We start from the raw sequence: 15,145 nt of genomic DNA on the forward strand, positions 1-15,145 counted from the left end.
GTTTCTGACCACTGGACGCACTCGTTTAGCTCTGATGACTTATTATGCTGCCAGGCTGATCTGGTATACGTATCCTATAGCACACTCTCGTCATGCTGTGTCACTTTCAGTTTTTTTTATACTTTTTCTCTTTGGTACACTTTCTGTCTCTCCTCCCATTTTTCCTCTTCGCCTCCACACCTCCCATGTCTCCTCGTTTCTGTATCCTGATGATGACCTCACTCTTACACCCCCCCCCCCCCCCCTATTTCAGTCACTTCCCCTAAATATACACAGAATGAGAGAGAGCATTGAGCAGGAAGGATACCACAGAGAGACACAGAGTTCCCTACAGGGGGAGAGTACTGGCGTACAGTGCTGGGGTCGCCTAAAACCTGTCCTGGGGTACATGGAGGAACTGTGAAGGAGGATAAGGAGCAATTCCAGGGGTCTGTGTCCAGAGATATAGCCCGTAGTTTACTACTTCTTCTGGATACACTGGATTACATAGGACAGCCGATATGCCACGCTTTTGGAATACTGGAATTTGCTTGATGGCGCTTCTCGTACACGGTAACGTTATCTTTCCCAAATGCTTCTGTGTCCGTAAGTCCGTGTTTATGGGATTGCATTTTTTTTGAGCATTCAGGTGTCCTGTGTATCAATGGACCGGATTTTACCACTACATTTTAGGCTGGGTTCACATCACGTTTTATGCCTCCGTTTGACTTATACGTTAAAAAAAAAAAAGGATACAAAAACGCAGCACACCACGTTCTTGTATCCTGCACAGTCCGGTAACAAAAAGTATGCATTTTTTTTATTTATTTATTCTTTATGGAATTCTATGGTAAATGGATGCCACTGTATGGCGTCTTCTGAGGCATCCGTTTAACGTATACATTTATTTGTATACGTTAAATGAATGGGAAAAACGTGTTGTGAACCCAGCCTTAGGCCTCATGCACACGGCCGTTGTTTTGGTCGCTCGGATGCAGACCTATTCACTTCAATGGGGCCGCAAAAGACGCGGACAGCACTCCGTTGCTCCGTTCTGTGGCCCCGCTAAAAAAATATAACATGTCCTATTCTTGTTCGCATTTTGCGGACAAGAATAGGCATTTTAAATTAAAGGCTGTCCGTGCCGTTCCAGAACGCGCACGGACGCCATCCATGTTTTGCGGATCCGTGAATTGCGGACCGCCAAACACACCACGGTCGTGTGCATGAGGCCTTACTGTGACTATTTACCGGCACACACAGAGGTTTTACACAGTTCTGTTTTGGATGTTTTAGAACACCCTGAATATCTTTTCATCACAAGATATGATTTAAAATTTTATTTTACACAAATCCTTCTCTAAAATGTGGTGTTTTTCTCCCCGAGAGGACAAAACCCACAATGTTGGGACGGTCGGGGATGACCACATCCAATAGTTTAAATGCTTCTCATAGACCTTACATAGAATCTATACGGCACCACAGAGGAGTGAGGATATATAAGTGTGGGCAATGTTTTGGGTTGGGGTCTGTTCACACTGCAGTGTATACCATCCGTGGTGAGAAGGTTCCCGGCGCATACGTTAAATGAACCTATCAAAAGGATGCCACTCAGTGGCATCCATCACCCATAGGCACCATAGGTATTCTGTGAAATGGAATGACGCAAAAGGGAAACCCCGACGTATGCTGCTGGAGACCAAAAGAGTGACCTCCATTGATATTATGGAAGCCGATGGGTCTGTTTAATGTATGCATCAGGAAAATAACCTTATAGTGAACCCTATGTCAGGATGATGCTGGACTTCAATGGCAGGAATTTCCATTTCAGCAGAACATCATAGTAAGGTCCCATACACGCGACCGTATGGTTGCCATGCTCTTGTTGCGGACCGCAAACCGCGGGTCTGCCTATCACGGGCATGTGAAGGCTGTATCACGCGGCGCAGAGGCTTCCGATCCGTGCCTCCGCTCCACAAAACATAGGACATGTCCTATCGTTTGCCATCCATTCAAGTGAATGCAGACCCGTGGCTTGTGGTCCACAACACGGGCACAGAAGCCCCACAGTCGTGTGAGTTTGGGGCTAAACCTGTGGACAAATCATTCTCACAATTACTGTCAGAAATGTGAGCCTCGTTTATCAAAACTGCCCTTGTTGCCTATAGCAACCAATCAGAGCTTGGCTTTCATTTCTTAAACAGATGTGGTAAAATGAACCCTGTGCTGTGATTGGTTGCTATGGGCAACAAAACAACAACAGTATTTATTTTAGACAGTTGTGATAACTGTGCCCTGTGCATGCTGGGGGTTGTAGTTTCACCATGAATGGATAGCCACAGGTCGGAGACAACCAGAGCATGCTGCTATAGTTTAGTACTACCATTGGTTTTAGTTTTATCAGTTTTACTAACGAAGAATCAATTTGGGGGAATATTTGGAAAATTGGGTTATAAACTGGAAAAATTGGGTTATACACGGCAGCAACATCATATGCGGCACTACCGTGAATGGTAATATGTATGCATTGTGCAATATTATGTTAGCTCAATTAATATACTGTATATATAGCAGGACTATGCGTGTCACATGTAGCAGAGCTGAGTATGTCATATGGCACAACCGATCCTATCACAATATATTATAACTCAGTTATCACAAACAATGCAAAGTGAAATGACACACTTAGCTCTGCTACATCTGTCCTGTGTAAGGACATGGGTGCATTTACACGTATGTATTCTGTGGTCTGCAAACAATACGGATGACGTCTGTGTTGCATCCGTCTTTTTTGCGGACCCATTGTAACAAAGCCTATTCTTCTCCGCAAAACAGACATGAAAAGGACATGTTCCATCTTTTTTGCGGGGCTGCGAAACGGACTTACAGATAGCACACATGGTGTGCTATCCACATTTTTTGCAGCCCCATTGAAATGAATGGGTCCACATCTGATCCACAAAAACTGAGGAGCCAAAATACAGTCGTGCGAATGGTGAAATGGTGAAAAATTTGGGTCCATCCCTGCCATTGTGAACACATAGTGACCTATCATGAGTCCGGCACACTGCTTTGTGAGGTTGTACAGAACTCTAGGTATATAGGGGGTCATTTACTATTCTGAAATACGCCCCATAATCTATAGAGAATAATTGCTGCATGTGATGATGGGTCAATATTCCAGTTAATCTGGCGCTGGGCACCAGTAGCCCATAATGGCAGGCTATTAAAGGGGATGTCTGCTCTGGAAAATCCCTTTTTTTTTCGTTAGAAGAGCCCCCTGTCAATAGTGGTCAGCTACTGAGATCTGTGGTGGAAACCAGTAACAAGAAGTGAAATCAATAGGCTGTCGTCCAGCAGAGTAGCTTCTCTTGGGTAAAGGTCCTGAGGAAGTATCCTGCTCCCCCCTCCCCCAAATGAGCTCACAATTATATGACAAAGTATATAAAAAATGGTTTTATAAAGCAGACAACCTCTAAATGGGTTTTCCAGGATTTTTCTATTAATGGCCTATCCTATTGGGAAGTGAATGGGAACAGTGCTGCAGTAACCAGCTCCGTCCACTATACCGTAGATAGCGCTGTGTAGTTTTGGAGCTACTCCTGAACAGCTGATCGAGGTATATATATTGATGGCTTATTCTGAAAAACATTGGTATGAAAGTATGGGGGACCCCTTTAAGATGGAAAAAATATATTCTTCCGCGAATCATGGATCTGTTGAATTCAATGGGTATATTCAGACATTAGTTTTTTGGTCTGTAAGAAGAAACAGGAGCATGCACTACTTTTCTCAGCTTTCCAGACCAAAAGCGTAGATTCCAATCTATGGGTCAGTGAAAACCAACGGCAGTACATGGATGCCATCTTCATTGGGTGGCATGTTTTTCACAGACCATTGCTAGGAATTCCTTGCACAGTAAGATACAGTTCAGTGCTAATGGCCCAACCTCCATGTTTTTTGCACATTTACAAAACAGATGACAAATGGAGAGCAAAAAACAAACACAAAGGACAAAAACAAGTGCAACTCGTATGAAAAACGGACTATCTAGTCACGGATGGAAAAAAGAACATGGACATGTGAATGCCTCCCAGGTTTTGCCAGGATTACAAAATGAATGGCCTATCTTTTGAATCAGCCTTCAATATCACATCTGGGGCGGTCCGGACCTTGCCTCCCACGCCCATGAGCTCTTTGAAGTGGCGCCGTAGGCTCATCATTGTATACATTGCTCCATACACCAGCACACCATACGTTTAGCAGCGGCTATGCTGGGTACTGCAATATTGCTCCATTCACTTGAATTCAACAATGTATAATACCCAGCACACAGCCACTACTATGTGGAGCAATGCAAACTGATTGACGGTTCCCACCATTACTAATGATAGGCCATGACTATTGCAAAGCCAGAAAACCTTTACCAGGGTTTCTGAGGACTTTTAAATTGATGCCTTTCCTTTGGATAGGTCATCAGTATCTGATCATCTGATTCTCAGTATCTCCAGCAATGAAAACACGGGGCCAGGGCTACCAGTCTGTAGTGAATGGAGCTGGTAACTGCAGCACTGCCCCCATTCCCTTCAGTGGGAGTAGTGCTGCAGTAAGCAGCTCCATCCACTCCTCAATGGACGGAACTGTGTAAGTCTAGTGACCATTTCTGGTACCAGAGCTACTGAGAAACAGCTGATCGGCAAGGGTGCCAGGAGTCGGACCCAAGCTGATCAGATATTGATGTCCTATCCTTTGGATATGCGATCAATATAAAAGTCCTGGAGACCCCCTTTAATGGTGTTGTCTGGTTTAGAAACTCTTTTTCCATACACCCTTTTAGGGAATTCTGAGTTAATTCCTGTTCCATGAACCCCATCTTTTGGCCACAATATCTCTCACTGTGGAGGATCTCTCCTGTCCTGTGTTACACAGACAAATCATTGATTTGAATGGGCATAGTGTAATGCTTCATCTCTCCTGTGGGGGCACTGCAGGGAAACTGAACACTCTTTAAACGTTGATCCTAGTCTTTTATGATCTGGCTTGAGGATCGATGTAGATTGCCTGTTCTTGAGAGCAATGTCAGCGATCTGAAGCTTGCTCGTACAACTGTTCTAGCTTATGGATTAGAGAAGTTCTTCTGTAGGTGTTCGAGGTGCCATCATAATCTTTTTTTTTTTTCAGGCCAGCAGAATGAAAGCAGCTGTTGGCAGAGTGCACTCTGTGCGCTAGTGTGCAATGTACACGAGGGAGGAAAGGGGAAGAAGGTGTCATTTGCACTTTTTCATGTTTTGAGGTGACCTGGTTCATGCAGATTCATGGTGGATTTATAGCATTTGGTTTTTTATGGTGAGTAGATAACGTGGTCTACGAGGGGTAACTGAGTCAACATTTGGGAATGTTTCATCACTGTGAAATCACACAATTTTGATTTGCTGATGCGGTTCTTTAAGTGCAGAGTTTCCTCCAGGAAGTGGCTGTTTATTACCCCATCCCTAACTGTTAACTCTCTATGGGTTACTTATCTAGTGTTGAGGCTCACAGCACCAGAAATACCGCCACCAGCACGTGGACCGCAGTACATTTAAAGGGATTTTCCGAGATTTTTATACTGATGACCTATCCTCAGAATAGGTCGTTGATACCTCCCAACTTTTGAAAAACACAAAGAGGGACAATATGTGCGGCACAATTTTTTACATACTAGGCCACGCCTCTAACTCCGCCCAAAACTATACACACCCAGTCCCCTTAAAGGAATTTGTTCAGCTAGATTTTGCATATAGAGCCCTTTGCATGTGCTGCTAGATCTCCACTAGCGTGTCCGTAATATACGTGTGCCATAGCTAGGGATGCTTTTGTTTAGTTAGAAAAATAATTTTATAAACATTTTATACAGCGCTGCTATATTCCACAGAGCCTTACAGACATTATCATCATTCTCTGTCCCCAATGGGGCTCACAATCTAAGTTTCCAATCAGTATGTCTTCGGAGTCTGAGAGGAAACCCATGCAAACACAGGGAGAACATACAAACTCCACGTAGATGTTGTTCTTGGTCGGATTCGAACCTAGGACCCCAGCGCTGCAAGGCACCTGTGCTAAGCACTGAGCCACCGTGCTGCCCATAAATATGCTAATTAGGCCAGTAAGGAGCTCAAGGGGTTGTTACCTGAGTTTCAGGAGCCCAGGTGAAGGTGCCCAGCACCGCCCCGCATCCACTGACTCCCCCGACGTCACACAGTTGGAGTTCCGCAATCTCGCGCAGGACCGGTTAAAGGGCTCTATATGCTAAAACTAGCTGTCAGAATCCCTTTAATTCCCCCAAATAGTAATAATTCCCTCTTTGTGCCAGCACACAGTAGTAATGCCCACACTGTGCCCCCTTCATAGTAGTAATGCCCACACTGTGCCTCCTTCATAGTAGTAATGTCCACATTGTGCGACCTTCACAGTAATAATGCCCACATTGTGCCCTCATCACAATAGTAATGTCCACATTGTGCCCCCTACAGTAGTTAAGCCCACATTGTGCCCCCTTCCAAGTTGTAATGCCCAAATTGTGCCTCTCACAGTAGGTGTGCCCACATGTAGCCCCTTCACAGTAGTTATGCCCACATGTGCCCCTTCACAGTAGTAATGTCCACATTGTGCCCCCTTCACAGTAGTAAAGCCCACATTGTGCCCCCTTCACAGTAGTAAAGCCCACATTGTGCCCCCTTCACAGTAGTAAAGCCCACATTGTGCCCCCTTCACAGTAGTTATGCCCAGATATACCCCTTCATAGCAGTAATGCTCACATGTGCCCCCTTCACAGTAGTTATTCCCAGATACGCCCCCTTCACAGTAGTAATGCTCACATGTGCCCCCTTCACAGTAGTTATGCCCAGATATGCCGTCTTCACAGCAGTAATGCTCACATGTGCCCCTTCACAGTAGTTATGCCCAGATACGCCCCCTTCACAGATGCTATGCTCAGAGGTGCACCGTTCACAGATGCTATGCCCAGATGTGCCCCCTTTACAGTTGCTATGCCAAACATGTGCCCACTCACAGTAGCTATGCCTGATATGTGCCCCCTCACGGTAGCTATGCCCGATATGTGCCCCCTCACAGTAGTTTTGCCAGATATTTGTCCCATCACAGTAGTAATGTCCAGGTATGTGCCACCTTCTATGCCCAGATATGTGCCCCTCGCAGTAGTTATGGCCAGAAATGTGCCCCCTTCACAGGAAGTAAAAAAAAAAATAATAAAAAAAATACTCACCTAGTTCCTCCGATTATCTGCGCTCCCCAGCAGAAGGATACTGTCACACATCATGCTTGCTGTGTGGGAGGAGCAGAGGCTGATTCCCGGCCTGCCCCGATCCTCCTACACAGCCTGGCAGTGCTGCTACTGTGGAACACTGGCAGCTGAGAGGAATAGTGAAGTGGGAGTGGACAGCTCCCTGCTTCCCCATTACAATCAGCTGAGAGTGGGACAGTCACTGAAATCCGGGGCGGTTGGGAAGTATGGGTCATCAGTATCTGATAGGTGTGGGTCAGACACCGGAGACCACCGCCGATCAGCTGTTTGAGAAGGCACCAACACTCCTGTGAGCGCTGCGGCCTTCTCTCAGCTGTTCCTAGGCCAGTGACTAAATGTTCATCGATCACGTGGCCTAGGAGCAGCCCAGTCCTGTTCAAGTGAATTGTGGCTGAGCTGCAATACCAAGCACAGCCACTATACAACGTATGGCGCTGTGCTTGGTAAAATGTGAGAAGGCCACAGCGCTCATAGAAGGATTGGTGTCTTCTCAAACAGCGGATCGGCGGGGGTCCTGGGTGTCGGACCGCCATAGTTCAACAGTATAAAAATCTTGGAAAACCCTTTTAAAACATATGCTTCATGGATTCTGTGTAAATTTATTAATACGCATTACTCATCTTGTACTGATCCTTAGTTACTGTGGTACCCCAGAGTTGCATTCACCTTTTCATAAGCTTCAGAGCAGACATCTCCCAGCCAGGGGCGTACCTAGAGCATTTGGCACCCGGGGCGAACCCTTTGTTTGGCACCCCCCCCCCCCCCCCCCAAGAAAGTTAAGAAAACATGCACAAACTTTTTTCAATGTTTTCAATAATATTTATTACAAATTTTCGGATCCGCAAAACACATGCGGACGTCTGAATAGAGCCTTACAGGGGGGTGATCAATGACAGAGGGGTGATTCAGACATCCGCATGTGTTTTGCGGATCCGATCCATGTATCAGTGGATCCGTAAAAATCATACGGACGTCTGAATGGAGCCTTACAGGGGGGTGATCAATGACGGAGGTGATCAGGGAGTCTATATGGGTGATCACCCCTCTGTCATTGATCACCCCCCTGTAAGGCTCCATTCAGACGTCCGTATGTGTTTTGCGGATCCGATCCATGTATCAGTGGATCCGTAAAAATCATACGGACCTCTGAATGGAGCCTTACAGGGGGGTGATCAATGACAGGGGGGTGATCAATGACAGGGGGGTGATCAATGACAGGGGGGTGATCAGGGAGTCTATATGGGGTGATCAGGGGTGATCAGTGGTTCATAAGGGGTTAATAAGTGACAGGGGGGGTGTAGTGTAGTGGTGTTTTGTGGTACTTTACACAGCTACCTGTGTCCTCTGGTGGTCGATCCTAACAAAAGGGACCACCAGAGGACCAGGTAGCAGGTATATTAGACGCTGTTAGGACCGCTGGCAGGCTGGAGATCCACTCGCTAACGCTTACCTTCCGTTCCTGTGAGCGCGCGCGCCTGTGTGCGCGCGTTCACAGGAAATCTTGCGTCTCGCGAGATGACGCGTATATGCGTCGCTGTGCACAGCGCTGCCACCTCCGGACCGCACATCTGCGTTAGGCGGTCCGGAGGTGGTTAATAAAATAAAAACCTGCATCCCCTTAAAAAAAAATCACTTTCCATCTGCACCAAAAAGAAAAAAAATCCAAATCCCCATCAATAAAATGAACAAATCATGCACCCCCCCCCTTAATTACACCCTCTCTAAGTTCTCCCCTAATAACACCCCCCCTTAATTACACCCCCTCCCTCCCCACCTTAATTACAATTTACACGGTACACCCCGACCCCCCCCCCTTAATTACACAATTATTTACTTTACTTTTACTGTGTGTCTCACATTTATTTTGAATGATGCCCGTTGCCCGCCGTCCGGCCGTCCGACCGCTGGTATAAGATGGATGGGATCCGATCCTTCTTCTGATCCGTGAAGGCGGCGGCGCGGCGTCAGAGTCGTGACGTTGTCACGTCATGTTGCGCGCCGCGCGCCGCCGCAATAATCCGAGTCGCGTCGCATGGTCGCAGCAGTGGATGGAGCCGGCCCGGGGACGGGTGACTCCGGCGTCAGCACCCCCCTTGTGAGTGGCACCCGGGGCGGCCCGCCCCCCCCCGCCCCCCCCTTGGTACGCCACTGCTCCCAGCATTGCTTGCTAGCTCAAATGTCTGCACAGTTTGCTCTGGTGATTTGCATTATGGGAGCTCATCTAAGTTGTTACTGGTTATGACTGGTTTCCAATGAGAAGCATACGTCCTGACTTTGCCAAAACAACACCACAAACAGCCCATAATAGGGGAGGGACTTATTCAAGCCCCTCCCCAAAGTTGTATTTTATTTTTCAAATTCCAGTGTTTTTTGGAGTGTTTCGGGTTGTCCGAAAGGTGAGGCTAAATGTCTCTGAATTTTACTGTTTACACATTGGTAAATATGCGGCAAGCAGAAGAGGTATTCTGGTTGTTAAAATGATTCCCTATCCACAGCAGTAGGACCCCCACTCATCTAGTAGTTATCTCGTATCCTGTGGATAAGGGATAACTTCTAAAAACCGCAATACCGGTTGGCAAAACAGCTGATTTTGGGGGAGAAAGCCTTATTTGGCCATTGTAGGGTAAATATATTGTTACATGCAGGCCATTCAGATTAAGGCACAGTAAGTTGTATTCACCTTGCATTTTGCAGTGTCAAACATATCTATAGGTCCACATTCACCCAAGGGAGAACTAGAGAGTGTCCTTTCAGCCTCTATTGGGCTGATATACATCAGTATACCTTTTTTTCTGTATTCCATACAGAGGCATGTAGTAAAAAATAGCGCTGTTCGGGTGGCACTCAGATATCTGATAATTGTATGGCTGCACAGTATAGTTATAAAATGTACATTTATTTACAAATATAGTGTAAAAATAGTTATCAACTATAAGCAAAAAAAAATGATGTCAATTAGATATACACGAAATACAAAATAGAAGTAAAATAAAATTAATAAAGATAATAGTTAGAAAATCCAGTAGTTGATGTGATATAATTTGATGTCTGTCCACATATAGTTCTTGTGAAATCTGGCATTTATGGTATTTTATAGTGCTGGATTATTACCATGTACCGTAGTCAATTTAAGACCTGCGCAGTATCAGTTATATTTCTGTTGCTAGTAATCACTATCATGCAATCGGAGACTACGATAGGCTTTAACGAAATCAGCCTCCATATGAACATCTAATATTTGCCGGCTATGGAAGAAGGAGTTATATTCAGCTGATCCATCTATTTATCAACGAGATCGTCACACAGCCATCTTCTGGACTGGTAACGTACCACTTCACGACTATATCGCTTGCTGTTGTTCTGTCATATCGTACTGGACCGGTTATGGATATTGTACTGTACCGGCTAATCACCTCATGACCATAGCGATGATTTGCATGTTATTATATACAAGAGGTATAACTGCTACTGAACTTACTATATTGCACCTTATGAGCCTGGCGAAGCGTCGATTGCTCTACCCCAGTCATCAGAGGATTAACAACATATCATTTTGAGCCCATAGTGATTACTAGCAAAATAAATATAACTGATACTGCGCAGGTCTTAAATTGACTATATGGTGATAATCCAGCACTATAAAATACCATAAATGCCAGATTTGACAAGAACTAAATATGGACAGACATCAAATTATATCACATCAACTACTGGATTTTCTGACTATTTTTTTTATTATTATTTTTTTTTACTATTTATCTAATTGCTTATAGTTGATCAACTATTTTTACACTATATTTGTGTCCATATTTGTAAATAAATATACATTTTATAACTATACTGTGCAGCCATACAATTATCAGATATCTGAGTGCCACCCGAACAGCGTTATCTTTTCTTTTTCAAATCCATTATATGGTGGGTGTGCCGTACGGGTTGTGAACCGATCCATTGTTATTTTAAGTGGGTTAAGGCAGCTGGTTTTCTTATATTTTTATGTAGTAAAAAATATATACCATAGCATACTTTTTTAAAACTTGGGAGCCTATAGGAGATGGATGCCACTGTATGCCTATACAACCTACCCATTATTTAACTTCGAGGAACATTGTAAAACACATAGTGAAAGCAGCCTAGAGCATGAATAGGTGAAAGCTAACCTGAGTTTTCAAAAAAAAAAAGTCTGCATAACTGCTGTGCAATTTTGTACAATCATAACTGTGAAGGAACGGTTATATTTGGGCTTCCCTAAAGTCTCTTTTAGCCATTTTATTGTCTATTTCAGCTGCACAGCTAGATGCATTTCTCTTACAAGCAGCAGGTGTATCTCTTCTCTGGAATGTGCCAGCATTGTATTCAGTGACCTCACGTCCCTTACCACTATGTTTGTTTTCTTCTAGGGAGCCCAGAAAGCTGATAAAGTGGGATAAATCAAACTTACAGAGAAGCAGGAGGCTCCTAAGATGTTTAGAAGCAGAGTAGAAGCAGTTCTTCTATTTGGCTTACGGCTCAGCTAGCTCTAACACCACCACCACCCCCCCCCCCCCCCCATTTCCTGTGAGCTGTCTTCCAAGTTTCTGTTACTAGGGATGAAATTTGCCTGACAACAGGCAGTGGACTGCAAATTGGGAGCCTATAGGAGATGGATGCCACTGTATGCCTATACAACCTACCCATTGTTTAACTTCGAGGAACATTGTAAAACACATAGTGAAAGCAGCCTAGAGCATGAATAGGTGAAAGCTAACCTGAGTTTTCAAAAAAAAAGTCTGCATAACTGCTGTGCTTTTTTGTACAATCATAACTGTGAAGGAACAGTTATATTTGGGCTTCCCTAAAGTCTCTTTTAGCCATTTTATTGTCTATTTCAGCTGCACAGCTAGATGCATTTCTCTTACAAGCAGCAGGTGTATCTCTTCTCTGGAATGTGCCAGCATTGTATTCAGTGACCTCACGTCCCTTACCACTATGTTTGTTTTCTTCTAGGGAGCCCAGAAAGCTGATAAAGTGGGATAAATCAAACTTACAGAGAAGCAGGAGGCTCCTGAGATGTTTAGAAGCAGAGTAGAAGCAGTTCTTCTATTTGGCTTACAGCTCAGCTAGCTCTAACACCCCCCCCCCCCCCTTCCCATTTCCTGTGATCTGTCTTCCAAGTTTCTGTTACTAGGGATGAAATTTGCCTGACAACAGGCCGTGGACTGCAAATTAGGTGGACGTGAAACACCTAGTGGTCATGAATTTACAGCTTTTTTCAGGTGGTGATTTCTTCAAAGTTTACACCATTCTCAAATATATGTAATGACATTGGGTGAAAGTACAGTGACTCTTTAAGTTTGCCAGAGCGTGGGACACTTGTATGGAGAGCCTCTCCATTCTGCCTCATAGAGGGGATCCTGAGTGGGTGATCCACCCTCTTTATAGGGCATTGATTGATTGTCTTCACAAGACAACCCCTTAAAGCGTGCCTCCAGTTTCAGAACAAAATTGTCAAGTCAGATCTTTTGGTTGATGGGGGTCTGGATCTGGATCCTCTGTTCACGTCTCCATGGAGCAGAGCAGAACAAGACTTAAAAGGGTTGTCCGGTCTTTTTATATTGATGACCTATTCTCAGGATAGGTCATCAATATCAGATCAGCAGGGGTCAGACACCCGGCAACCCCACCGATCTGCTGTATGAGGAGACGGCGAAGAGCAGGAAGAAAGAAGGGAGACAGCACATGCACAATGCGCACGCCGTCTCCTCATACAGCTGATCGGTGGGGGTGCCGGCTGTCGAACCCCTGCCGCTCTGATATCGATGCGATGACCTATCATGCGGATAGGTCATCAATAGAAAAAACCCAGAGAACCTCTTCAAGGGGGAACAGCACTCAGGGGAGAACTTCTACCGCTTTGTTTTGGTAATCATGGGAGTCTCAACACTTTGACCTCCACCGATCAAAGTGTCTGACCAGTTTCTATGAGTTGTCAAAACTTTTCTGAAGATGGAGGAACGCTCTCATTTACAATGCTTCAACAAAGGCATGCAGAAAGGGGTTGACTGAATGAGACAAATGGTTTAACCAAAGAAACCAAAACCAAAGGTTTTGTGTGGAAAAATAAACTGCATTGATTGAGCTTCTTTACGAAGAATATGGTAAACTGACCCTATGGATGCCTCCTATGAGCATACTATATGGATATGTGCTCTTTTTGTTGAGCCTTTCTATGTGTAGATCCGTGTGATAACTTTGAGTAGTTTATGCTGCTCACCAGGGTTCTGCTTAGGAAGGGAAATGATGAATAGGCAGATTTTGAAAAGGGATAAATTATCAATGTTTTTCTGGAAAAGCACCTCATGTGATTTTCAGCGTCATAGTGGTTAGATAATATTTCTACAGCAGGTGATGTAACATTCATCACAAGCAGCTGACACCCCCACAACACTTGAAATAATACTGTATATACATGTGGGTTAGTGCTTCATTGTATCCTGGTCTTTACCTGTACATTATGCTGTTCTGGGATTTACTAGCACAACAGACTGTGGTATTTATCACAAAGGTATCCAAAAAGTTCAGAAAACGCCAGTACTGTGGGTAAAACCCCTGTTAAAGGGATATTCCAGGATTTTTATATTGATCGCCTATCCTTAAAGGGGTTCTGCAGTTTGTTTAAACTGATGATCTATCCTCTGGATAGATTATCAGCATCTAATCGGCGGGGGTCCGACACCCGGGTCCCCCGCCGATCAGCAGTTTGAGAAGGCAGCAGCGTTCCAGCAGCGCCGCAGCCTTCTCACTGTTTACCGCAGGCCCAGTGACGTCACGACTAGTATCACTGGCCTGGGGGCAGCTAAGCTCTGTTCACTTGAATGGAGCTTAGCCGCGCCCAGGCAAGTTGATACTAGTCGTGACGTCACTGGGCCTGCGGTAAACAGTGAGAAGGCCGTGGCGCTCCACAGCGCCGGGGCCTTCTCAAACAGCTGATCGGCGAGGGTCCCGGGTGTCGGACCCCTGCCGATCATCAGTTTAAACAAACTGCAGAACCCCTTTAAAGGGGTTGTCTCACTTCAGCAAATGGCATTTATCATGTAGATAAAGTTAAAACAAGACATGTATTAATGTATTTTGATTATGCATATTGCTTCCTTTGCTGGCTGGATTCATTTTTCCATTACATTATACACTGCTCGTTTCCATGGATACGACTACTGTCAAACGAATTGAAGTCAAACGAATTGACTTTGATCAGAATTTTAGGAAAAATTCAAATTTTTGTATACATCGCTAATTTCCTTAGTTACGACCACCCTTTAATCCAGCAGTGTTGGCCGTGCTTGCACACTATAGAAAAAAGTGCCGGTCTCTCTGGTGGCTGGGACCTCGGGAGTGGGCATAGTCCAGCACTTTTTCTTATAGTGTGCAAGCATGATCACTGCTGTTTGATTACAGGGTGGTCATAACCCCTGAAAACAAGCAGTGTACTGTATAAATTTATCTAGCCAGCAAAGGAAGCAATATTGACAATCACAATACATTAGTAAGTGCCTTGTATTAACTTTCTCTACATGATAAATGCTATTTGCTGAAGTGAGACGACCCCTGTAAGATTGACGTGGGTTCAACATCCCCAATCACGATCAGCTGTTTCTAAATAGCTCCAATGCCGTAAATAGCCGCTGAAACTTCATAGCTCCGTCCATTGTGTAGTGGAGGGAGCCGGTTACTGCAGCTCTGCTCCCATTTACTTTAATGCAGTCTCATACACAACCTACATTTCCAATTATACCACTGGCTTTGCAGAGATCAATGGAGAGGAATCTCCTCACACTGCACTTCCTCTGCTTTGAGTCCCATCTAAGGGTAGAAAGTGACGGAGCT

At 44.8% G+C, this 15,145-nt stretch overlaps 1 protein-coding gene across 3 annotated transcripts in view; it reads left to right on the forward strand.

Moving 5' to 3' along the window:
* Positions 1-277: 277 nt before the first annotated feature.
* Positions 278-15,145, forward strand: part of ADGRE5 (adhesion G protein-coupled receptor E5) — a 186,250-nt gene continuing 171,382 nt past the window's right edge. For all 3 annotated transcript variants that reach the window (XM_044279123.1, XM_044279122.1, XM_044279124.1), the window contains exon 1: positions 278-552. Coding sequence is in view for 2 of the 3 variants with exons in the window: in XM_044279122.1 (XP_044135057.1) it covers positions 501-552 (52 nt within the window). In the remaining variant the exon portion in view is untranslated. The remainder of the gene's footprint in view (positions 553-15,145) is intronic.

The sequence above is a fragment of the Bufo gargarizans genome, chromosome 2 (genome assembly GCF_014858855.1).
Source record: "Bufo gargarizans isolate SCDJY-AF-19 chromosome 2, ASM1485885v1, whole genome shotgun sequence".
Taxonomy (NCBI): Eukaryota; Metazoa; Chordata; class Amphibia; order Anura; family Bufonidae; genus Bufo; species Bufo gargarizans.